This window comes from Sturnus vulgaris, chromosome 19, assembly GCF_052056855.1.
Source record: "Sturnus vulgaris isolate bStuVul1 chromosome 19, bStuVul1.hap1, whole genome shotgun sequence".
In the NCBI taxonomy this organism is placed as follows: domain Eukaryota; kingdom Metazoa; phylum Chordata; class Aves; order Passeriformes; family Sturnidae; genus Sturnus; species Sturnus vulgaris.
In genome coordinates, this window is record NC_142261.1 from 8,758,959 (window position 1) to 8,783,213 (window position 24,255).

Sequence of the window (24,255 nt, forward strand, 5' to 3'; positions counted from 1 at the left end):
CACATGGCTGTGTATCTTAGCTAGCCTGGACTATCTTTTCACATTTCCTTTTCCATAGTTCTCAACCCTTTGGATGGCTGATCAGCATTTCTGTCTGAGTGCAAGAGCTCAGTGCTGGCTGTAGGGAGCCTCCAGCTGGGACAATCCAGGACTGGTGTCCTGCTAGCAGGATATAGGATGGCAGTGTCACTTCTGCCCTGTGGAGCTAAAGATGCCATGGGGCCTGCAAACAACAAACCCAACTTCCTTTCTGTTCACTGTTCCATAGGTTTTTTTCCCCTTCCCAGTACAGCACTGTGTGGCTGCGTGCCTGGTGAGGCTTCTTCAGAGGACAATTAAGTGGATAATCAGTGTTTGGGGAAATAGTCCTTGAGGCAGAGTCCCAGGAACTGTAGCATGGGCCAGAGTCCTTCTGTATCAGGCAGTATACAGGAATGAGGTGAAACTGTTTCAGAGAATGTATTTACAAGATCCAAGAAATACTTGTGTTTTTTGCTTCTGTAGCTGGTATGATGAGCATCACCTTCAGCTCCTCGGCAGTTCACCAGTCTGCTCTTGAACCAGACAGGCTCCTTCCAGCTACTGTGGTGGACAGAAGTAAATTTTAGAGTTTAAACCTGTAAATGGACTAAGTTTGTGGACTTGAAAAAGGAAATCCTTCTGTGTGTAATGGGGAATTTGGGTTTTGGAGAAGTTGAATGTCCTTACACAGGTGGTGACAGTGGGAGGAATATGTGATCGTCAAGTCTTTGGTTTTCTTTAGGAGTAAAAATTCATTCCTACAGTCAGTGTTTCCACTGCTGGCTCTTCCCCTTGTTCCTGGCAATGCCCTCTCTCATCAGAGGTGTAGCTGCTGCCTTGGAGTGTTTGCACTCCTCACGGCAGAGCAGCTGGCTGTTCCTGCAGGAGCACTTGGGAGCTGAGCACCGGCTGCTTCTGGGCAGCCAAGGGAAGGTGTGAACACTGGAAATGAAGCAGTGGAGGGAGTAGCAGCAGCAGGAATGTGGTAACAGGTTGGAGAGTAGAGTACAAGGCTGCTGTGAGCAGGGTATACACACACCAGTTGTGTTTGATAACAGCCAGACTGTCCTGGGGGTATTCCCTGTCCTGTGCTAGAGAGTAAGGGGGAAGCTACAACAGGGATGGGGTAAACTGGGTGTGGAGGAAAATCTGAGTCACAGAACACCCAGTATTGGAAGTGACCCACCAGGATCATTAAATCCAACTCCTGGCCCTGCCAAGACACCCCAACAATCCCACCCTGTGCATCCTTGAGAGTGTTGTTCAAACACTCCTGGAGCTCTGGCAGCCTTGGGGCTGTGCCCATTCCCTGGGGAGCCTGTTCAGTGCCCAAAGAAAACCTTTCCCAAACGTCTGGGTAGCAAATCTGTTCTTTCTTTATTCTCCCTTGATGGTTAATAAGAGAATTCTGTCTGGTTGAGAGGCAGTAAATGGCAACTTTCCATAGTCTGCTTTTGTTCATTTGGACAAAATAAAAATAAAAAGCCCATTTGGTAAACCTGTAACATCACAATGTGAAGCTGCTTTAGCTTGTCCAGTAAGTCACTGGTTTTCTTAAGTTCTGTGGTACTTGTGACTTTTAAGTGGCCAACTTTTGGGCTCACACTGAGCTCATGTGGCCTCCAAGCAGCCTGTAGGCAATGAGCCCTATTCCCTCTCTCTGTTTGATTTTTTTTTTTTTTTTTTTTCCTTTTTAACTTGTAAGATGACAATAAGATAACAATAAGGTTAGACATTGAATGAAGCTGTTGGAAATGAATAGAATAGAAATGGGTAGAAGGGAGTCAGGTTGTGGTGAAAACCTAAATGCAGGGATAAGCCAGGTTTATTCAGTGCTGTTTATTTTTTTTCCTTGAAGGGGAATAAAGGAAAATCTATGAATTGGAGGATTTTGGAACTTGAATTGAGGAATTAACCAATGAAAATGAAACAAACTATGACTATAACTAAATTATAAAGTAATCCAATGACTTTTTACTTCTTATTTTGTTTCCCATAGGCTGAACTCACGGGCATCAAATGGCGTAGGTACAACTTTGAAGGCCATGGGGACTGTGGGCCCATCATTTCAGCTCCAGCCCAGGATGATCCCATCCTGCTCAGCTTCATCCGCTGCCTGCAGGCCAACCTGCTGTGCGTGTGGCGCCGCGACGTCAAACCCGACTGCAAGGAGCTCTGGATATTCTGGTGGGGGGACGAGCCCAACCTGGTCGATGTCATCCACCGTGAGCTGCACAGTAAGCCACTCTCTGCTTCTCATTACTTCTGGTTTTTCCAGTGAAAAAGGACATGTTTTTAAATGCTTTAACTTGCTACTTTATGTGATTTTTGTCGTAGTTTGTGTTTTAAGACCTACAGGAGAACAAAAGAAGCCTGTAAATTTGGCTTTTTTTGCTGTGTGATAAAATGCAACGTGAAACTTGAACCTCTAGTCAACGTCATGACTTGGATTTTTGTGGAACCTCTAAAAATAGAGTAGATTCTAGTTCAAGGGGTACTGATGATGATAATAATACCCCAGCTCAGACATAAGGTAGTAGCTGATGGAATAAATCACCTCTCCTGTAGAATCAGGTGAACTCCATGGCACCCCACGTAAATCTATGAGGTCAGGACTTGCTCCTTGCTCATGCTGCAGGATTTGAGCATGATCCAAGGCAGGTTGCAATAAGTGAGTGAAATAAGAGGCAGGAAGGAGCAGGTAGGTCAGAGGTGACAGTGATAAGTTGGTGATTATAGGCTTTATGCAACTGGGATTGTCTCCAGAATGTGGAGCCTTAACATGGTAAAGTTACTTCTGCTGTATTTGTTGTGATCCTGTTTGGGTTTGACCTATATCCAGTATATATTGTTTTTCTTTTTGGTGGTGTATGTTGCTGGGACAAGTTTTAGTTTGCCTGAACTAAAAGGTCTTTTATTAGGCTGTATGAATTTTACCTCCATTTTCACCTTGTGTTTTGTGAGAAAACTATTGAAGTTTACCAGTTCTGGTAGTTTAAAAAAAACCCAAGACAATCATAAGGATCAGGTTCTGGTTTCTTGCAATAATTTTTTATCTTTGTGGCCTTTAGACCTTCTGGTGACCTGGTGATAAAGTTTGTTTCAAGTACACAGAATATTTTGTTTATCAAGTGTGCTTGAGTTGTCCCTTATCTCCCACCTGTACCCTGCACTGTTTAATCCTGTGTTATGGTATATTCATTTCTTTTCATTCTGTTCTAAGCACCATTCCAAACTTCCTGCTTTGATGGCTGCCAGATTGTTTATTTGGCACCAGAGCCTGTGAAATCACAGATATGGAGGCCTGAGTACCTTGGGGTGTGTTCCATGCAGGTAGCCCTGTGATCATGTATAATTAAAGAGATGGCTCACAAGTGCTGCACTGAGCCATTCCACTGACATTCATTTTTTATGAGGCACCTGTTTTGAATGAGGGAATGGGTAATATTTCTACTAACCCAGCAATGCTTTAATAATATATGCTTTTCTCTTAGTGAAATATAGTTTATTTAATATTTCAAACGCAGTAGATGGGACTAAAGTGTCTTTTTATTTGAGGGGAGTTGCAGGTGATGCTTCTGTTGTAAATTGAAGGAGCTTGTTTATATCTGACATCTTGGTTACAACAATGTGATGCTGCTTCCAGTGGTGGAGGTGTAGAAATCCACTTAAATGTCTGGACAGCTAAACCTGCTTCTGCTGGGTGCAGCATGGGGCAGAGTATAGCAAAGCATCACTGTCACACACTGTTTGCCTGGTTCAAAATTTCATGGAATCACAGAATTATTTAGTTTGGAAAGGACTTCCAAGGTCATTGAGTCCAACCTGTGCTTGATCCCCCAGCCAAAGAACTGAGTGCCATGTCCAGGTGTTCGTTGGACACCTCCAGGGACGGGACTCCACCACCTCACTGGGCAGCCCCAACAAATGTTTAACAACCCTTTCCATGCAGAAATTCCTGCTGGTGTCCAACCTGAGCTGCCCCCAGCACAGCCTGAGGCCGTTCCCTCTCCTCCTGTCCCTGTTCCATGGAGCAGAGCCCGACCCCCCTTCACTGCCCCTCCTGTCAGGGAAAGTGCAGAGCCACAAGGGCCCCCCTGAGCCTCCTTTTCTCCAGGCTGAGCCCCTTTTCCAGCTTCCTCAGCCTCTCCTGGGGCTCCAGCCCCTTCTCCAGCTCTGTTCCCTTCCCTGGACATGCTCCAGCCCCTCAGTGTGCTTCCTGAGCTGAGGGACTCAGAACTGGACACAGCACTCGGGGTGTTCCAGCATCCAGGCTGGAGCCTTCAGAGCAGTAACTTTTAAGTGGAATTCAATCTGAAACTCGTCTGTTGTCACGTGTGTAAATCCTACAAGGATAGATTTCCTTGTTCTATATTAAAAGCACATTGAAACACTTGTAGTGACTTATCAGATATAGTTCAAAGTGATGTAAATTGTGTAAGTGTTGTACATTTTCCTGCTGATAGGGCTGTCGGGCTCTGTTCTGTACATTTTAGAGTTCAAACATCAGTATTGACAAAATATTGAGCCTCAAATTCTGCCAGAACAAGGCATTTATGTCCATTGATTCCTTGAGATAGGACAAAGGACACAGTTTGTGTTCACTGCTTCATGCAGCCAGAAGGCAAAAGGAACAAGTTTATTCTACGTTTTATTGTATAAACAGGCAACAGTACTGAACTATTTGATAGTTGAAATTAGCTTCCTGAAAATATAAAGGGCATTTCCATGTGGGCATACAAACAGAAAATAGGAAAGTTACTGAAGCAGAGTTTTCCTTGCCTGTCAGCTGGCCTGGGGTAACATGATGCTGGTTTTTTGGGATAAGCTGCTCAGGAAATGAGCTGCTTTGGCTTGAAATGCTGCTCCTGCAGGTTGGATTGCCACTGTGACTTAAGAGTTCCATGGCCAGAACTTTGTTGTGTTGTATTCACATGTTCAGGAGCACAAGTCCCAGGAATCTGATGCTGCAAATCCAAGAGGAAGACTAGAGTTTATCCAAAACAAATTGGGTATCTAGTAAGATTATGAATTCTTACCAAAACCAAAGTTTTTGATTTCTCTTTCCTGCCTGGGTCTCATGCTTTGAAAGTGAAATAATTTAGTGATAATTGAATTTTAAAGAATTTAATTTTTAAATATTATGTTTTATTAATTCAAGTCTAAATTATAATTTTTGATTTTTTTCTGGATAAGAGTCACTCGTAGTGCTGTATGATATTTACTGCTTTCACTAGACAGAGGAAAAGTCCAAACTGAGGCTTTGCTTTCAGAAGCACTTCAAAAACTTCTGCTCATGAACTCTAAGGGTTCTTTTTTATAACATTGAAGATTTGGTAAACAACAGATCTACCATTAATAAAAGCATTTCAAGTAGTCATAGGGAAAACAACTTACTGGTTGTAAACAGGAGGTACGAGGAGAATTGTTTATGTAGTAGCTTTCCAAAACTGTGGATAATTAAATGCTGTCATGGGAGATTAAGTAAAAACAATTATTTGCAGAGCAGTTCTAGATCAGTGGAGTGGTTGGATTAACCAGGCAGCTGGGAACTTCAGAGGTGTCTTTTGCACATTCTCCTACATTTCTTCTTCCTGCCAGCCTTGACTATGATGTTCTGGTTTTTATTGGGATGGCATTTAAAACTGGATGAGAGGTTGAAGATCTTTATTCAGTGGTGGGTGGAAGAAGATAATTGGGGTGGGGTCAGTGAGTGAGGAAAAACTGGAGTGATTCTGTAAGTCTGAAAAAGTTGGGTGTTGCTTTAGTTTGTTCAAGTTTGATTTTCTGAAGGACAAATGCTGTTTAATGATATTGCCTGGAGAGGTTTGGCAACTGCTCCAGCCACAGTACCTTTTCCCATAAATCCATTTTTTGAACATCCGACAGAAGAAGTGGAAGGAGAGGAGGGAGTGTCTGACTGTTGGAAGTGTTTTTGACATGAACATTGTGGATTTGCAAGTTGCAGAACTCTCATTTGCATTTAGTGACCAAATACCATCTGGAGCATCACAGAAAATTTAGACTCAACTCTTGGGTTTTCTCTCTTCTCCCACCTCTGCCCTGGACCCTGTGGGTTCCACAGAAATTATAGGGAAGGGAGATCTGTTCCTCAGTTCCCTTTGCTTTTGCAAAAAGCACTTTGCTCTGACATTTTTCACCACTCCAAGAGTTGGACTTGATGATCTTGTGGATCTCTTTCAACTCAGAATATTTTGTAATTCTCTGACAGTTTTATCTATCAATTTATAATCTCTGTACTGGATTTATAGATATATTCCACTTTGCTGCATTTGTAGTATAGAATGTTGGAATTCTCAGGGATAATGCAGAGATTGTTGTGTACCACTACTGAGAATACAGGTTGGTGACTGTAAGCACAGCACTGGAGGTGGACTCTGGAAAGCTGGCAGGATGTGAGACAGGAGCTTGACAATGAATAAATTCTGAATGTGTGATAGTTCTCTAGGTAAAACTACATCCTTCTATCAGCTTAGTAGCTTGTGTGCCTGAACTCACTGATTCTGGTAGGTATTGGGAATCTGATATATTGCACTTGATCCATTGATTTCTGGAGCTGCTTCTCCAGAAAAATGATACTATTTCACCTTCTGCTATGTAGAATATAAGAATTTGGATGGAAACGCTTATGAAGAATAGATTATCTTGAATGAATTAGGCAAGTCTTTCCTGAAAGATTATTGTACATGATCCTTGCAGCTTGGTAAGTTTAAAAACGTAGCTGAAATTTGAGCTGTGACAGGAAAAACCTGGAGCTTTGGCTTGTTCCTGTTTATGAATTCTTGGCATATTGGGCTGGTGCAGCCGTAATCCCCTGATAAAAGTGAGGAGGGAAAAATGCTGCCTGTAGGAAGAGCTGTGTGCAGGGCACCCACATTAACCCACGTGATTGTGCCCCAAAATTAATTTCTGCTATTGTTTCTCTACTTGAAATTTGCTGATTTTTACCTACAGGAAAGCAAAACATGTCAGCTGTGTTTTTTAAGGATCTTTGCTGAGGAGAACAACTTGCCCCAGAAATCAATTTAGTTGTTTTTATTCCTGCTAAGAAGGGCTCTTAATACTCTATTATGGACTGCTAGATTTCAAAGTTTCATTCATCAGTCAAGTCTTCTAAATTAAGTCAGTGTTTAACCTGTAAATGTTTAGTAGTTGGTGCTTGTCAGCATTTATTAAGGACTAAAAGAAAAATAATGGAAAACTTGGAAAAAATTTTAATTATTTGCTTTTACATTTGTGGAACCAAAAAAGTAGTGAAAAATCTACTTTCCTTTCAATTTGAGCTTATTTAAGGTTCTTTCAGGGTACTGTCTTATTTCTGCAATTGTGAGGAATTGGGAGCTCTGTCAGGAATTACAGAGTATGTTCTAAGCCCTGTGTAGTGAGATATGTTAATTATTGAATGAGAAGATGTTCCTGCCTATTCAAACATATTTGAAGTGTGTGAAGCAATGCGTGAAATGAAGACTGAGCCCCCTTGCCATGAAATGGCTGTTCAAATGAGAGTGCTCCTCAGTCTTTTCATTCTACTATGAGATTATGGCAGTGGGCAAGAAGGGAGGGGGTTGCTGCTGGAATTGCATTACAGCTGGCTTGGAGACTTCCTTGGATTCGCCCAAAGGTTATTCCTTGGATCCCTGGGCCTCGGTGAAAGCATAGGATGTGTATTACAGCAATTTTAATTACAACAACAACTCCATAAACCCCAGAACTCTTGTCATGCCCAGTGGTAGCAGGAAGGAGAGCAGCCAGGGCATGGAAAAGCAGCTCATGAACAAGGAATAAAGGATCTGAAATGCCAGGCTTTTGGAAGGTTTTCCATTTAAAAAGCAGCAATGAATATCAAGCAGCTGAGTACCACTTATTAATAATTTGAAGTGAAATCTGAAAATGGTTAATTGCCGGTTCTTGAGTGTGGAGTGGAATTAACAAGTAGGTTCCTATGACAGAAGACTTTATTGGAATATTAAGTTACTGAAAAGTCTGTTTCTGGCTTGATTATTTTCAATAAGATAAGTCATTTGCATTTTCTTAATTGCCTAGCATAGATTATTCCCAGAGACATGAAAACAAAGTTCAACTTTTCCATTCTTTTGGCAAGAAGATGGGATTGAAAAGTGAATTCCTGCTTTCTCAGCCCACAGAATTGTTCTGTGACCCTTATATCTGACACTGGTAATTGGTGTCCAGTGATTGCCAGTTGAAGTTCAGCTTAGACAAAATAAACTTTTTCTTTTAAGGAGGCATATTAAATGAGGTTATTATGCCATCATTTGGGATTAAGGAATTGCTTCATGGGAAAATGCCAACTCCTTTTATACACATGAAGTTGACAAGAGCCTTATTGTGTCTGGGCGAGATGTCTTCATTTTGTTTTGTTTTCTTTTAAAAATAAATGTTCTTCCCACCACTTCTACTCCTTTTACTTGAAAGTTGGTTTATGGGAGTCATTAAAAAATTAAAACTGAGTGTCCTGTTTGGAATTGTTATTGCACTTACCTTTGCCTTAATTCCTCTCTCCTTCAGTGGTTTTGTTTCCACATGGACAGGGAATCTCAGTGTTCAGTGCAGGATCCAATAAGTACATGTGGCATTTGTGAATTCATTAGCAATTCTAGTCAAAAAATAGACTTTACTGATCCTTGTGGGTCCCTTCCAGCTCAGGATATTCCATGGATCATCCTCACATAGTGCATTTTCCCTCTTCTTACAGCTGGCCATATCTAAGACTAAAAAGTTATTAGAAAGTGTGGAATCCACCAAAGGGCCCTACGTAAAAAAGCTTAATGCTTTTTATTGTTTTATTTATATCACTCAAGAATTAACATCTTAATTATATTCATGGCTGGGAATTCAGAGGTTTTCCTGTTGTTTGCAACAAATTACCTCTGAAAACAGTTTTGAGGAAAGACTGATGGAAGGCAAAGCCAACAAATTCTCTACTGAATCCATGTGCTTCCTCATAATCTTTCTGCTTTCCATATATAAGCTCAGTTCGACTGAAATAGTTGAAATTTTGAGTAATTTTGAGTAATTAACCTTTTAGGTTTTATTTGCCACACAATAGTTGTTGTTTTCCTCTGGTGTTTTTGTGGGAAAAGGAGTTGGTATTCGAGAGGCAACATTAACAGCTGCCTTCTGGAGAGACATTTGATGGTCCTTTGGCAGAACTGTTCCAGCAAGGCCAGACTTAGAGCAAATCCAGGATATTTAAAGTGGGATAGAACTGTGGAACTGCCCAGAAACCACTGGAAACCCAAAGCAAGGATCCAATAGCTGGGAATCCCTCCCAATAACAGCAGAGTGAGGTGTTACTAATGAATCCAGGAGAACTATTGTGTAAAATGAGCTTGGAATTAACTGGAGTGCTGGAAACAAACTCAAGTCCAACTTTTGAATGTAAATAAAATTGATGTGTTACCACAGGCAATTCGGTGAACCACGTAATTAGGTTTTTTTCCATGAAAAATAAGACATTATGCTGCAGCTGCAATAAAGCAGTATGTAAAGGATTTATATTCTAGTTATATGAAAATTAAACAATCATTAAAAGACTGTATTTTTAAAAGTGCTGTGGGGGTGGGGGAATGAAAAAAAATCCAATCAGTAGAATTTATTTTCCAACGATGTATTGGGCAATATCTGCCACAGTAGTTGATGTTTTTTTCCTTTAGGGAATCTCTTTTTCCAGTGAAATGAACTCACTTAGCTGTGTGAAGTAAATCTAAGTTAGCTTGAAGTGAAATCTGCGTTAATAGGGCTCATTACTAATGTTTGTATTTTCATGTATTGAGTAATTCTAAGAACACGGGGTAAGCTCTACTGGAAAATTTAGACTTTAAAATAGATGAAATGCCACCTTCTGAAGAAAATGATTAAAAAATTGCATACAATTGCATTTGGGTAATGGCATTTTTAGAATAATTAATGAACTTTAAGTGACAATGATGGTGCTGGATTGCAAACAGAAAACACTGAAACACAGCTCTGCTGATGTTAACACATCATTCCTCTTCAGAGAGAGATGGTTTTCATTACATAAAAGTCACTTTCTTTATAATGAAGTTCCTGTAAAAGGTCATAAATCTTACTACAGAATTCTTATACCCCAAGTCTGAGACGGGTTTCATTTTAAGGGGGCTTCATTATACACCTGCACTTACTTATCCTGGGATCTGACTGTAATCTGTAGGACAAGTACGTTGGATACCTGGCAACGTGTCCCTGTGGCAATTCCCAGATGTGATCCATGGCTCGGGGTGTCAGTGATCAGCCAGGAAAATGGGGGGGAGGCAGCTTTGGAAATGTCAAGACTGTTCCTGATGTTCATTGAAACCTCAGGGCCCTGAAGCTGGAATATGGCCTTTCCAAAGAATCAAACAAAACCATACTCCTGCATGGAATGAAGAGGAGGAGCAAGTGGCAGACAACTGAATACATGGAGTAGGTTAAGAATGAGGGTGGATTCTTTCTTTTTCTCTTTGCCCATGGGAAGTGGGGGTTTCAAAAGGAAAAGGCTGGAGTTGTGCTGTTAGTTAAATATTAATCTCTTGGTTAAACAAAAAAAAAAAACCAAATGAAAAAGCCAAACCAAGCACTCATGTGTTGCAGTCACTCATATAATGATAAGTAGAACTTTGAGTGGAATGGTGAAAAATTGATTTTCCAAGGCTGAAATGCTGAGTAGTTTGAAATGAAGGTACAAGCCAGAGGAAAAGCACACTGCAATCTGGGCACAGCTGAAATGTTTTTGCCTCCTTGTTGATGCAATCCACACTTAAATATGTCCTTGGAGCTGAGGAGAGTCAGCAGGAGCTGCAGGCCAGGTCTGGGTGCTCAGGCTGGCTCAGAGCAGCACAGCTGTCCCTGTGCTCCCTTGGCTCAGCACTGCTGGGAGCCCGGCACAGTTTCAGTTTCTGTTCAGTGCCCAGGGCTGGGAGCTCCCTGAGCTGCCTCTGCCTCTTCCCAGCCCTGACTCTGCCTTGGCATCAGCCCAGGGCTGGGCTGGGCCCTGGCACAGCCACCTCTGGTGTTCCCTGGCTGTCCTGACAGCCATTCCTACTCAACCTTCACTGCCCTGATCTCTCCTGGACACTGTTTGCCACTATTTGCACCAAGTCCTGGGGTGTTTCTTGCTTTGGAATTGTCAGTGAGCCAGAGGAGTCAAACTGAAATGCTTCAAATTTCTATAACAAATTGATAGAAATCATACAAATAACCAGGCAAAAGTAGCATCTCAAATTCCTAGAGAAATTGAAGTGTGAATTTCCTATATTAAAGTGCTTATATTGATAAACTTAGTCTTAGAAGGAAGAGCAGAAGGTGGCAGGTGTGACAGTTTCTAAGCAGGAAATAAATATCAGATTTTCAGTAAAACACTTCTATTTTGTAGTTGTTCCATGACATTCTGGTTTCTTCTGAAAAACAAATAATAGAACACCTTTCCCACCAGGGAAACTTCCAGTCATAGGTGATGAAAGGGTCATTTTACAGGATTTTTTTTTACTGGAATGGCTTTAAAATTTTCATACTTATTCTTTAAAGCTCTCTAAAGAGATGGGAAGTATGGACAGTGTTATTGTGTCATCAGGGGAGCAGCAGAGCCTGAAGTCTGATGGGTTTATGGTTCTGGGGAGCTGGAAGGAAAATCTCTTGGTCCCTTTGGAATTGACAAAATTTATTCTCTGTAATACTTTGCTGCATATGTCAAGCAAATTCCCTGGAATCTGTTCTCTAAGGTGAGGGGGGAGTGTGTGGTGTTTGTCTGCCCTGTCATTTTTTGCATCTCTTCTGTATGAAAAGGATGTGATTTCTGATATTATGGTAAGGAGCAGTGTGGCTGTAAAGCAAGTTTGGCTTCTGTATTTGACTGATGTCCTCTGCTCTTATCGAGGGATGGAGGTGATGTTGGACTGTGCTGGGACAGAATGGTGAAGGGCTTAATCCTGCCCTTTCCAAAGAGATTCCTGAGAGTTCTGCCACTTTCACTGGCTGCTGGTCAAGAGGAATCTGTGTTCCTGACAAAAGCTTTATAGGTTTTCTTTAATGTGTAATTGGTTTATTGAAAGATAACATTTTATTTTTATTTTGTACTAACATTATAATTTGAATAACTTACAAGTAATGTAAGGATTCTCTTGCCATCCCTAACAGCCGTGAGTTGGGAGTCTAATTTGGATTTTCTATACAAAGCAAAGTAAGATTTCCATTGCTGCAGCATACTAAAATAAATGAAATACTTCACTAAAACTGGGGTGTCCTGAAGTGGTGTCACCGTCATTGCTGCTGCTTCTCTGCTGGTGTCGGTGCTTCCAGCCTCAGTAAGGCCCTCTGGTCCTCTGCACAAACCCATAGAATTTATTCCCAGCAGGTTTTGCAGTCCAGTTGGAGGAGTTCCCATTTGTTTATTCCTGTTCTCTGGGAAATAGTGTATTCAGGAGCTAATAAACAGGTGAGGTAAAGCTGTGAGGAATAAACAGCAGCATGCTTGAGAGATGTCACCAGAGAGCCTTTGTACCTGGAGAAGCTGTCCTTGGAAGTGGAAAACTTCCAGACAGATATTGCCTTTCCCAGGTGTATGTGGAATTATGGCTCAGTCTCTCCCTGCCTTTTTCTTAAACTAAACCAGACTGCAGGAAGCATTATTTTATTGCTATTTCTTTTGCTGTAAACCACAGTTAAGGCCTGGAAAGTGTGAAGAAAAATGTTTTGCCTGCAAGACTGTTACTGCTTAGTCTCAAAAGAAATGCACTCTAGTACTGAAATTTCTAATCCCTCCCCTTTTGGGATAGGGGTTCCTGCCTGGCCTTGTCCTGGGAGGTTCTCAGTTACCCACAAAAGGGTAATTGGTGAGCAAACATTACACACAGGACTGTTTGTTTGTCCTGTCCCAGACAGCTGCTGTAGGATGGCTGAGCCTGGAGGTGAGACCCTGCTCACATTCAAGGGCTCAGATTATTGTGTGGGAACTGCAGAGACAAAAGATCCTGATGCTTAGAGGTACACTAGATACATATTTGTATATAACAAAAACCAAACACCATCACTGTCTTAAGATGTGACTTTTGAGTTTAATGTGAATTTACACAACTTCAATTTTTATTTCTTCAATGAGTTCTTGCAATTATTTTACACTTTTATTTATTCCTGCAGAGTAAACATGCCAGCAAACCTGTGTTATAAATCCCCTAGAGAAACATTAATTTGCTTTATATTTGCTCTTCAGGTACTGACTACAGTTTACATTTTGTCATTAATGCACTGAACAGGAGTTCCTGTAAGTTTCTGAAACACAAAATGTTAAAATTAAGCACCAACCCCAAATTGCCACTTGCTGCCTCTTTGTGATTCCTGTTTGTGCTCCCCAAATGTTGGAAGAAGCAACTGAGTTTTTTTAGTAGCTTTTTGTGAGTTTACTTGCTTTGTTTAATTGACATGTAATCACTTCACTGAAAAAGTGGGGACCTTGAATTTCTGGTACATTGGGAAATCTGGAAGCTATTCATTGTCCAAGTTGCCATTTTCTGGAGCTGGCTGGAATACCAGGATATCAGAGCTGTGATGCTGATGCAGCCAAAATGAGAGGGGCTGTGGAAGGAGCTGCCCACAAAGAAGGCTCCGTGATTCATTTCTGTGTGAGTTCAGAATCTTCCAGTGCTCAAACTGCTGAGCTCGGGAGTTCTCTGCTGTCATTTGTCTTTGTTTTAATGGGATTAAGTAATTATGTGTGCATTTTCTTTCAACTAACCAGCCTGATAAAAGCAGGCACAACTGAAGAGCCTATAAATTGTCAGCTCTTCTGTTCCAGCAGAAGTGCTTTGATGGCTCTGCAGATTTTACGTCTTGGTGCATATATTTAGCTGCCCTACTATGGTGAGTAAGACTAGAGAGTAGTTTATGTAATCTGAGGGTCTCCCCTTGGGAATGTGCCTGGGGGAAAGTGGATCTCAGCTACAGGGCAGCTTTAAGGGAGAAATTCCTGGCACTTCCAAGCAGAAATAGAAGCTGTTCTCCTAAACACTGGAGTAACTTCATTAAAACTAATCATGTCTGGTATTGATGCTTTGGCTGTATCAGTCATAGGTTCAAATTTTTCTGCTGCTTTGCAGAACCTGTGTCCTGCAGCTGTTAAAACTCACTAGTTTTTTGTAAGTTTGACATCCATCTGATTTTTCAAGTAGGAACTGCTCGCTGTGTATCGTGGCATCTGCAACCCTTTGTGTTTAATGAATTCATCAGGTGTTTGCTATGTGATATCATCAACCCACTTAATTCTTTTCAGAACTTCATTCTTTCTGCATGGCGTGTTTATGCATTCAATTTTATCTTTACTATTAATTCAAATTAAGTCTTGGTTCGAGAGTTTATGTAATCACTTTAATGAAGTGGCTGTGCCTGCTCACTGCTTCTTGTTTATTTTAAATATTGGTCTGGGGAAGTAGAGGTTTTAATGTATTCCAAATTATAACCAGCAGTAACTATGCAATAGTTCTCTATTAATTCAGTTTTAAGAGCTCTGTATGTAAGATGACTTTTACGCTATTGTGCTGTCTCATAATTTCATGTGAGAACAGGCTGCTGTTAATTTGTTTTCCTGTTACTCTATACGTGTCAGAGGCAAAATTTGTCATTCCTCTTCTGGCTTGAAGTTGTGCTGTCAGCAGATCTACTTCTTTTCTGGAGTTTCCCTATTATACTTAACAATGCAGTTTCTGAATTTTTGGGCTTGTGGCCACTTAATCCCAGGTAGCCATTTAAATTAACCTGTTAGGATGAGGAATTAATTACTACATCCTGAAAATTACTTTTCTTGTCAGCTGTACCGTTTGTTAGAGGCTTTCTGTGGTTACTTTGCACGCAATAAGTGGTCTTGGTTTAAGAACAGTGACCTGTGATGGAAATCCACAACTTCCCAATGCCTGTGGGGCCAATAATCAGTCCAGCCCCCTTGTCTGCCTGTCTTACACATGGAACTGTTGGTGTCCTGCTTTCCTGGTGCAGTGGAGAAGTTCTGTGGGAATGCTGAACTCTCAGATGGTTGTACCCTTCCTCACCTGGCTCTTTGCAGTGGTTTGCAAAGCTCTTGCTTTGGGATCTGGAGCTGCAGAACCGACTGGAACCAGGAACTGGGAGCTGCCTCAGCCAAAGCTTTTGTGTTCAACATTTCCTCCATGGCCATCTGCTCTAAGCTGTGAAGTTATCCAGGATGTGTGTCCAGGATGTGGGATGGAGGAGGAGGGAGCCCTGGTCCACGATGGCTTTTAAATGCTGTGCTGAACAAGCAGGCAATGCAAATGGTGAATGGAAGTGAAGGTTGGTTATTGCTCCACCTTGGCTCTGTGTTCTGGGAGCTGGGAAATGGGGAAAAGGAGAGAGAGCTGGTGTGGAACTGTTTTAAACCAGCAAATACCCAGTTTCCCCTCCCATTGCTCACACTACTCCCAGCTAAGTCTTTCTGCTAATCTTCACGTGATTAGGAATGTTGGATGGTGACACAAAGGGCTCTACAAAGTAATGCTTAAGGATATCCCGCTGTGTGCATTTGATGCCACATCTGGGATGAGATTATAGATAAATAAATGAAAAAGAACAAAAGAAAATACAACCCTGAAATCCCATGAACTGTAACTTTTTAAAGTCTTTGAATATACAGTGCTTGAGGAAAATAGAAGAAGTTATTTTGTACAAATCTATTAGAAAAGAATACAGTGCATTTGGAGTACAAAGACTCCCAGAGTTTTATTGGCTGTGGTTGTTGTCAGTGTTAACAAAACACACAGTCAGCATGGCCCTAGTCTGTCACTGTGACATGTTGAGCACTTGCAGATGCAAATCCCTGTCACATATCAGAAATATGACATCTTGCAACCAAATAAAACCACACAAAAACTTGGGATTCACAGAACTTTCTGCCATGTACCATAACTCTGGCCGTAGCTTCTGTTCAGCGTCACAGCTGCCCAGTGGATAAAGGGAGTTTTTAAAACCATATGTGCTGTGAAAATGGGGCTGTTTATGTAATGATAGTTTATTTAATGGGAGCTTTGCAAAGAATTGACTGTGCTGTGCAGTGTCCAGGAGGGTGAGACACAAAGGAAGTGGCAGGCACAGCCATCATAACCTGAAATCCCATTACCATATTTTTGTGGAAGTGGAATCAATTTTTCAGAGGTCAGTATTTAATTGCTGCCAAAAGAACCTGTTTTGTACAAAGCAGAAGAGGCAGAGATGAGAATTGGTGATTGCTCAGCATTTATTGTTCCTCAATACCAGTGTGATAATTTGGTTTGTCACTGATCTTGGGTAAATTCCATGGGTGGCATTAGACCCTGGTGCTTTTCCCCTCAGGAGACCCCATTTGTTGTGACAGCAGGTATTGGTGTCACATGCCTTGGTTTGGGTGTGTGAGGGGTGTGTTGCACACTCACCTTGGTGTGCAAGCACAGCAAACGTGTTCAGCAGTGGCTGAGCTGAGCTGAGCTGGCTCCAGCCAAGTTCCTCCTCTGCAGGGTTGGGGGCAGCTGCCAAAGGGCTGCAAAGCACCCCTAAATGCTGAGAGTCCCCGTGTTTCAGCACAGCTTTAAAGAGATGTAGCCACCAGAAGTGTGTAGGTTTTGACTGTGGATGTACATTTCCTTCGTGGTTCCATGGATTTTTTACTCTGAACAGCAGTGGTTGTGTGAGGGGCTGCCTGTGCTCCTGGCCCATCCATTAAGCTAGAATATCAACCACCCTTCTCTCTCTGAGTTAATAAATATTTTAATATTTCATCAATATTTATTCAATAAAAAATGACCAGCACTACGGAATCAAAATGTAAAGGGGCTTTTTTGGCTGTCATTTGGAACAGAGTTGGCAAAAGTTAGGAAGCCTTTAGTATCTCTTGGATTCCTCCCTGATTTAGCCTTGTAGGAATTGTGGTAATGCTTGGCTTTGTGTTGTTCTGGTTTAAAACTAAACCACCGGATTCTCTGATTTACATAGCAGAAATTATTTTGCTCTTATTCTATTTACATTCGTATTTCCTTGTGTATTTGTTAGGCAAATGAATTCCGTGTTAAATGGCTGGGAAGAGGATTTCGAAAGAGTGGGATTAGTTCCTTTCTTTTGGAAGAAATAGTTAACAAATAGGAAAATGCTCGTGGAGAGCCGAGTTTCTGGCAAGCCCTGCCGGTACAGAGTGTACTGAGCTGGAAATGTTGCCGAGTTAGCACAAACTGTCTGATATAAAAAGCACGTTTTTGTTATAAACACTGCCTGCTCAACAGAGTTGTTGGTCTTACAGAACAGCTTTAAACAGGGACTGTTGCTTTTGAGTAATATTAAATATTTGTCTTCTGGTGAATGTTTTCTTAGGAAAAATCACTGTAGATAGCAAACAAACCAGTTCTTTTATTATCCAGTATAAGTGCATTTGAACTTCCTTGTTTTTATCTTGACTGTTTCACTTGAATTTATATGTTTTTGGAGGTGTTATTTTTCACATGAAAAAGTTTTGGGTTATTTTCCCTTAAAAAAAAAAGTATTTGTGCAGGTGTCTTCAGATTTCAAAATAGGCTTTGTTCTTTCTGAGCTTTGTCTTGTTGTTTTTCTGGCTTTGTACTGACACTTTGTGGCTGTTTCTGTGGTGTTTCAAATGACAGGAGTCACAACAGTAATGGAAAATAGCAACTTAAATAAACATTTTCAGGAAGTATAAAGCAGGGTGAGTGTGAAAACCTTCCCTAGCTCAAACCCTGTATAAATGTACTCTACAGCTCTGCCCTGGGAGTAGATTTATAGGATAGAGATATGAGGCTTTTAGATTTATTTTCTGTGAGTTTTTTTCAATAGTAAATGCTGTGAACAAGATGTCTCTAGACACTGTATTTTGTGAACAATCTGGTGGGTATTAACTTATAATAAGCATCAAATTTTCTTTTTATTGTACAGGGTGATTGGTGTATTCTCAATTCTAGGCTGTGTCACCTTTCCTCACTTGATCCTGCAGTGTATAAATTACTTTTTCCAGCTGTCTCTGTGTACATAATCAAGGAGTTGATGCCATCTTTTTTGTTTGTTTTTGTTTTGTGTGGTAGTACGTAGTAAGAACAGGATGGAAAAAAGATAATTTTGGAGCCAAGTTCCATTTTTTTTAGTTATGATAGCTGGTTTAAAGTCAGGGAGGATAATTTCTGAGCTATCTGTGTGAAGATTTGTGGCTGTGTTGGAAGAAGAGCACAACACATGAATTGAACTTCTCTTTAACATTCCTTCCCAACATCCCATCTCTCCCTGCCCTCTGGCAGTGGGAAACCATCCCCCTGCCCTGTCCCTCCAGGCCCTTGTTTCATTTAGGTCCTCTCTGAGTGTCCCCTTGGAATAAACTTTTTGGAGGGTAAAAAAGCGTAGAGGGGCAGCTCTGAGTTTAGATCATAACTGAGCAACGTGTTTATCTTCTCCTTAACAGCAAGGCAAATCTAATTACTTAATGCTTAACCAATGAATCAAAGCAAACCTTAATCCATGCCTTTCCTTTTGTGCAAATTAAGTGGGGATGTCATTATTTAAATATCCAACAAGATTCTGGAAAATTTGATTAAACCTGTTAAGAAAACCTCATGAAATGCAGGAGAGGTGAAGGAAGAATTACACTGCAATTGAGCATAAATAATTATTTTTATCAAATAGCAGTGCTCAGTAATGATGTGTGTGACTATATTTCTCTTCTTCTTTGCTTGTTTTGTTGGAGTCTTTTTTTTCCTTCTGTAAGTGTCAGTCTCCTGCTGTCTGTTCTGAGGAGATGCTGTGCAGTCAAACATTTTTTGAGTAAGGAAAAAAGGAACTTGTTTTTTGCTGATAATCCACCCAGACATCAAGGGAAGAAAATATCAAAAGGAAACTTATTAGAAGTCAGCTAATTTTGTTTGGAAATGAAAGATACAGAAATTGCAGGCCAGTCTGAAAGGAAGTTGGAAAACTGTTGTTCTCCCTGTAAAACATGGTCTTTTTCAGTTTAAATGCTGCATTTTGAGAGCCCCTGGGTGTTTGTCCTTGCACACTCACCCTGTGTAGATTCCTGTGCCTTGCCACTGGGTAAATGATTAGCAATGGGAAAATGTTACACAAGAAATACTTTGGAATGTTAATTGTAAATCTAATTATTTCCTTCTAAAATGAACCTGAAGCAAATTTCTGGTAACTGTTACTAGGAGAAAAAGAGAGGTGGGAGTATAAAGTAGCTGAAACTTGGGGTAGTTGAAAGGAGATCTGGTGATTTGGGCAAAAAGGAGACTTTCCACTGCAATTTCTGAGCCGTTTTGGAGGATAATTGAAACGGGGATTTTGTTTCAGAATACTTTATTTCAGAAAACTTTATTTGTTTCAGAATAGCTTTATTTTAAATGTGTTTCATAGAGTCACACAGTCATTTATGTTGGAAAAGACTTTTAAGATCAGGATATTTTGCAGCTTATAATGGAGCAGCTCATGGAATCCGGTTTTGAAGCTGATTAACTTCTTCTCAGAAATTGTTTTAATTAAACGACTTGAATTTTGGATCAAAAAATCTATTTGGAAAACGGAAGGAAATGCAGCTTTGGCTTCCTGGGTTTGGTGAGGGGATGTGTGGGCAGCAGGAGCTCTTGTGTCAGTCAGTGCTCATTCATTGTGTGAGTACAGGTGGGTCAGAACTCGCCTCCTCTGACACCCAGTTAAAAACCCAACACATAGAAAGCTCACAAACCCAACAGCTCATACCTGCTTTGAAGCTTTCAGCTCCTCTCCTTTTAAATGTAATTTTTAAATTTCAAGATCTTCAAATTTAATGGCCAATGTAATACAATTTCAGCAGTAACCATGCTTGAGTGCAAGAAAGGATTCCCAAAAGAACTCAGAGAAACTCTAAAGTTAGCAACAAAACTGAAAACTAAAAATTTCAAGCAATGTTTTTACTACAAATTCTTGTTTTGCTACTAATAATTTAGAGACTCATTTGCTGTTTTCTAAAATAGATGAGAAATTACGCAAGTAAGGGCTTTGCAAAACAGAAGTTCTGCCAAAGCATAAACAGTTGTGTATTTGTATCCCTGTGTGTCTGTAAAACTGGGAAGTCAGGATTATCCTTCCTGCTTAAAGCAGGACATAAAACTTACCCTGAATTCTTAGTGAATATCTGGAGCTCAGTGTGTGTTAAAGGTGGATGAAAGAGGTGCTGATGATCATGGAGAAGAACAAAGATATTCTAAATTGGGTTAGAAATGGCTCCTTCCCACCCCTTTTCAGTGTTTGATATAAAAAAAGAATCTGGTAGAAGATCTCTTTGCTCATTCTGCCCCAGCAAACCACAAGAAGAGAAGCTGTTTTTAACTAGATGACATATTTAGTAGTTGCCTTGCCAAAAGAACTTTTTTCTTTCAAACTGGAAATAGTTTTTGTTCTGAAATAATGATCTTTTTATCTGCATTGCTTTTTTTTTCCCTCTGAAGCTGGTCCCTTCTTCGTGGAAGTTTATTTTTGTAAGGCTCTTCCAGATTTAGGAACTGCATTTGATGACTCATAGGATTTTTTTCCCTTTGCTTTCTGCCAGGTAGGAGCAGCTGTGTACTTAGTAATTAGCTTACTCTGCCTTTGCTTAACCACTGTGCTCTCACTGTGTTCTGGCCGAGGAGGGAAAACACTGAATTTTTTGCCTGTTTGTTTTTTGTGTTCACTTTACAAAAGCCAGTTTTACCAAGCCCTTGAAACAGCCAGAATATTTAAATAGAGCATCGAAGTAAAAGGAGGGCTGTAGAACTGTTGTAAATAATTCTTTTTTTCCCTGCTCTGTGTTCACTTTCTCTGAACATGGTCATTCTGGACAGTATTGTAAGAGCACAGAGGCAACAAAAAGCAGATGGTTACTATAGTTTCAGTGAATGGAGCCAGTTTTACTTGGCTGAAGGTATTTTCTAATTTCTGTCCTCTTGTCTGACATTCATGAAAGGCCTTTTTGAACGCATTGAAGTCCTGGCTGCTTTCATATAACATTTGATCTCTTTTACTTATAAAAGCACAAGGACCATCTCTGATGTTTTTAAGTACATCCTTATGCCCAGGGTTTTATTGCCACTGTGGTGATTCACATCTGTGGAGGAGCACAGCCACTTTCCTTATGCTTTGTCCAGAGAAGCTGTGGCTGCCCCATCCCTGGAAGCATCCAAGGCCAGGTTGGACAGGGCTTGGAGCAATCTGGGATAGTGGAAGGTGTCCCTGCCTATGGCAGGGGGTGGCACTGGGTGGGCTTTAAGGTCCCCCCAACCCAACCCAGTCCATGATTCTGTAATTCAGTGATAAACCACACCTGTAACCCTGGACAGAGTTGGATTCACTTGAACGTCAGGAAACAAAGCAGCAGCCACAGCTTCCTTGTGCCCAGCTGGGGCTGTGCTATGGGAAATTAATTGGGATTGCAGAGGAAGTGATTAGATGACACTTTCAGGAAGCTGCAGTATGTCTGTGGTCATCTAGTGAATGGTGGTGAGGATGAACCTGTGTTATGATCAAATAGACACTTGAAGATGTGAAAAGGGTTCGGTTTGCTGTTGTTTCATTAAATGAGCATCTGTTGCAGCCTTGCTATTTTAAAACTGATTTTACTATGCTTAAATCTGAGTTATCTTTGCAAATTGTATAAAGCAAACCTGTCTTCTTCTCCATATGTGGCTTCCTCTGTTGTGAGATGGTAATGTCTTCTGTGTGAAACTTGCTGTGTCCTGCCCTAATACCTTGTCAGGTCTGTGCCAGCCGATTTGGTAGCTGTGAATAACTGTGATCCCAACTGAAACTCCTGTCACTTGAGGGGTTCAGGGGGAAGATTACCCAGCAACAGCCTCCCCTCCACTGGGATGGGGACCTGCACAAACATCTGCCAAGGAGAAATTGCAAGAGATGGCCTTTGCAGTATCTGCAACATTTTCTTTTGCTTAGTGTTTAATATTGAAGCCTGAAAAGGGTAGAAGAGTTTTTGCAGAGCATAGGGGCTGACAGCAGCATCCCCAGGTGGGTCTGTGCATTTTGTCATTGCCAGATGCATATGGATGTGCTTTATTCCAGTTCCTGGTGTTGTAGAGCAGAGTTTGACAGAAATGAGCTATTTTAGTGTGTGCACACAAGTGCAGGTACCAGTGTTCAGGCAGAAGGCTAAAAATTACAGCATGAATCTTTGATTTAAATTCCATGGAAGTTTCATAAAACTTGCATGACTTTCTGAGAGCAAAATTGCACAACGCTCAAAAAATAAAGTCCAAGACAAGTTTTGTGGTTTAGATTTGTTGCTTTCCACACCCCCTGTGCCTTGTTCTGAACCTCTCGTCAGGAGTTTGGCATCAGGGGAGACAAAGGTGACATTTTACAAGGTCTCTGACTGTAAGGAGATGTGGCCAGTGGGGCTTTGGGGCTTGTTGTGTTTATTTTCTTTTCTCTTTTCCCAACACTTATCTCCCAGCTGCCTGATGGCAGGAATTTACTGCAGAGCTCTGACCTCTGCCCTGCTGGCCCAGGCATAACCTGGAGTAACACTTTAAACCCTGAGTAGCTCTGTAGTAGTTGGCAGACTCTCATGGAAAAGGATTTTTGTGCAGAAGCCATTCCCAAAAGTATTTTTCAACTTTAAGAAAAAAAAAAATCATTATAAATTCAGGTGTTTTAATCAGAATTGGTGTTTACTGTGGCATCACTGCAGTGGTTCCTCTCTGGAATTGCTGAGGTTTTTAGCTCATGGCTTGAGTTTGTAAGCTATGGGGAAGCAGAAATCCTTTGGCTGATATTTTTAAATTACTTTAGTAGCTGAGGAGTGTTTGTATATAGCCACACAAATATATATATATATATATATATATTTAATATATAGGAAAAGCAGCATTTGGTTAGAGTACTAAGCATCTGTTGTGCTTTAAATGCAATTAACAACTCAACATCTTCATAAAAATACCCAGGACTGTTCACAGTTAATGAGTATTTAATTTTATTAAGGTGCACACTTGGGGTGTGTGTGGGCATGTGAATCCAGAACATTCTTGGAGTTTGCTGATTGTACACTACTTATACTGTATTAAAAAATCCGAGATTTTAGTACTGCTCTGTGCTGTGCATCGTGACTTTGGCATTTCTCAGGTGTTCATTTTGGCAGTAGTGCTGGTTTTTGATCATTTTTTTGGTATTTGAATTGGCATGTAGAACTGAGAGGAGTAAACAATCCCAACTATTTTAAACTACAGTTATGATTTGTTTTTTAAGATTGGATGAAAATCAGCTTAAACCTCCTTTGTGCCAACACTGGAATAGCAAGTAAGAAAAGAATTACCATTTAAAAAACAGTGACTGTGAAGAATCTGCAAGTGAATTGTTTTGATTAATTGGTACCACCTTGAGCTGATGGGACTTTATATTAAAATTTATTCCTTACTTTAGGGAACAGATTTTTCCTTGATAGGTGTTATTGTGACTGTAATAGTGCTTTTGCTTTAGAAAATCGTCAGTTTTGTTGTCTTTCATGCTCTCTGTGAAATGCCAGCATAACTTGGCATTAATCCACCTGGATTTTTTCTTGTTTTCTTGCTCCGTAAGGAAAGACAGAGCAACTGGAATGGTGATAAACATGGAGAGATGATGTGAGCTGGAGCAGGGCAGGCAGAGCCTGTGAGGTTGATGGCTCCTCAGGGAGTTCACTGGTGATAGAAGGTCTGCAGGAGTGGCTGATCCCCTGGGGGCTGTGCAGCTCCTCAGAGGGGCCTGGACAGGTGGGAGACGTGGGCAGAGAGGAACCTTTGGAAATCTCACAAAGGCAAATGCAGGTCCTGCACCTGGGGAGGAACTGGGGCGACCTGTGGGAATCAGCTCTGTGGAGAAGGGCTGGGGTGCTGAGGCAGGAGTGTACATGAGGTACATGGGGTGGAATTTCAGAAACCAGGTGTCCTGTCTGAGACTGAGGGCTTTGGAGAGCTGCAAAGACACCAGAACAGTTGCAGCTATAAAAGCCAACAGACAACAAGTTTTTTGGTATAGAGAATGAGTGTTAAAATCAAAGGCAGGATAGGAAATAATGTGAATTAGGGAACAGAGATGACCCTGGTGCTTTGTAGGTATAAACCTACTCAGAGTTCAGTTGTCTTGAATTTTCCACTCACACCTTCCCCTATCTCAAAATTTGGCTTTAATAAATGCCATTTATAGATGCTCTGGCTAGAAGCCATGTGG

The 24,255-nt window shown here is 41.0% G+C and overlaps 1 protein-coding gene across 1 annotated transcript in view; it reads left to right on the plus strand.

Annotated features, from left to right (window-relative positions):
* The window catches only part of MED13L (mediator complex subunit 13L), a 168,831-nt gene that overhangs the window by 16,891 nt on the left and 127,685 nt on the right, over positions 1-24,255 (plus strand). The window contains exon 2 of the mRNA XM_014894595.2: positions 2,021-2,258. Coding sequence (XP_014750081.2) covers positions 2,021-2,258 — 238 coding nt within the window. The remainder of the gene's footprint in view (positions 1-2,020; positions 2,259-24,255) is intronic.